This window comes from Trichechus manatus, unplaced genomic scaffold, assembly GCF_000243295.1.
Source record: "Trichechus manatus latirostris isolate Lorelei unplaced genomic scaffold, TriManLat1.0 scaffold00014, whole genome shotgun sequence".
Taxonomy (NCBI): Eukaryota; Metazoa; Chordata; class Mammalia; order Sirenia; family Trichechidae; genus Trichechus; species Trichechus manatus.
The window spans coordinates 18494123-18496309 of NW_004443950.1; the positions used below are offsets into that span (position 1 = coordinate 18494123).

The window sequence follows — 2187 nt, forward strand, 5'->3', positions numbered from 1 at the left end:
TTACAGAGTAGAACTGCTCCAAAGGGTTTTCTTGGCTGTAATCTCTATGGAAGCAGATCACCAGGCCTTTCTTCCACGGTGCCACTGGGTGGGTTTGAACTGCCAACCTTTAAGTTAGTAGCCAAGAGTAAATTGTTTGTATTAAATGTATATTTAATATATAAATAAAAAATATTTATACAATATATTAAATTAGAAAAATAAAATGATTTAATATTAAAATATTGTTTTAATTATTACACTAAAACAACAGGTATAAAAAAGGACTTTCCACCAGGGCAAATCAGGCCTTATAGTCACCCTAATACCACATCATACCACATCAAATGTGAACAGCCACAATTTCAAGAGCTGTTTATAGTTCCAGATGGATTTAAATAATAATACCCAAATAAAGAATCTAAATTATATTCTGATCATATAAACCAAACAAATCTCTCACTAAATTTAAACATCTAATTACCTCATACCATACACAAAATCAATTTCAGGTACATTATAGACCTAAATGTGAAAAAGCAAAAAAAAAAAGCTTTGAAAAGATAATAAAAGTATCTCCATGACCTTGGGGTAAGGAAAAATTCCTTTAAAAAAAAAAAAAAAGACACTAGTTATAAAAGAAGACCGATAAACGCGTCCATATTAAAATTAAGAACTTCTGTTCATCTTTTCGAATGTTCATCCCATTAAATGGAAAAACATATTTACAATACATACATCCAATAAAGGATTCATAATCAAAATACATAGCTCTAGAAAAAGATATGCATTTCAATAGAAAAATGTGCAAAAGATTTCAAAGGTACTTCATGAAAGATGGAACGGCCAATACATGAAAAGGTGTTCAATCTCATTACAAATCAGGGAAACAGAATTAAAACCATATACCACTACATGTTCATCAGACTGGCTACAATTTTAAAATCTAAGACCAAGTATTGCTGTTAGCAAGGATATAATTTTTAGCATGTGTAGTTATATTTCAAAATTAATGAAGAAAAATTGGGGAGGGGGGGGAATCCTGAAAAGTCTAAGACTGTTACTCAAAGAGACTTAACCCATAGTTTAAAAACAGTAACAAGGATCTCTAAATTTCAATATACACGCAATCCCGGGGTTACAAATGAGATCCATTACTAAATGTGTCTCTACGAATCTGTAGGTAAGTCAGAACAGGTACGTACAGTTCTTATTTAGCCTTACTTTAGTGCAAGAAAAGGAAGAGCCCTGGTGGTGCAGCGGTTAAGTGCTCGGCTGCCAACCAAAAGGTCGGCAGTTCAAATCCACAGGCTGCTCCTTGAAAACCCTACAGGGCAGTTATATCCTGTTCAACGTGGTCGCTATGAGTCGGAATCGACTCGACGCCAATAGGTTTGGCTTTAGAGCAAGGAAAAGGTCTGAAGCCTTTTCAACGCTATAAAAGCTGCAGGTGCAGCAAGTGAAGGTGATTGTGAGGAATGTTTAGAGAAGCAGTTTGTTCAATTGTTTCAAAGTCAGGGCAAAGTTACATAACGTTAAAGGGCAAGTATGAGTTGTCCCTCAGTCGGACGTTAATAACCTGGGGACTTACTGCATACATACTGTATTCTAAACTGGATAAATAAACTTGGGGTTTTTAAATCTCTTACAGTGTTGTTTTTATTTCATTCAAATTTTTGAAAAAAGTAGATTTTTCAGACATCAAATTACTCAAGTTATGTAAATTCTAAAATTTTAAGACCAAACACCCAACTTATAATTTAGAAATATGAAGTAAGTGCCCAGTATTGCCTGGACAGTTGCAAAGTAGTTTTAGATTAGATAACACTGTGTAAAATAATACATCAAGATTTGGTAACTACAGTTTTTGAAAATATGATTAAATTCCTCAAACCTGTAACACACTAATTCCCACTGCTTAAGAAAAAGCATATACGGATGCATGCAAGATTAAATATCAAAGCCGTAAGCATAACATATTTTCATTGCTATATTCATATCAAGGCTTGATAACAAGGAACAAATTATGTTTGGCACATGAATTTAATTATTACAAACTAACTAATGAAACGCTGACTGACTCTAAAAGCTGTTGAAAAGACAAATTTAAAAATGAGTCATTAACAAAATATAATTTTTTTTATGTTCCTGTTTTAAAAGGTACGTTCATAATTTTAAAAAAGGACTGAAATTAATACTTTAGAGATC

At 32.7% G+C, this 2187-nt stretch overlaps 1 protein-coding gene across 1 annotated transcript in view; it reads right to left on the bottom strand.

The window, feature by feature from the left end:
* LSM14A (LSM14A mRNA processing body assembly factor) overlaps window positions 1-2187 on the bottom strand; it is a 78279-nt gene that overhangs the window by 73235 nt on the left and 2857 nt on the right. Inside the window, exon 2 of the mRNA XM_023726783.1 lies at window positions 91-107. Coding sequence (XP_023582551.1) covers window positions 91-107 — 17 coding nt within the window. The remainder of the gene's footprint in view (window positions 1-90; window positions 108-2187) is intronic.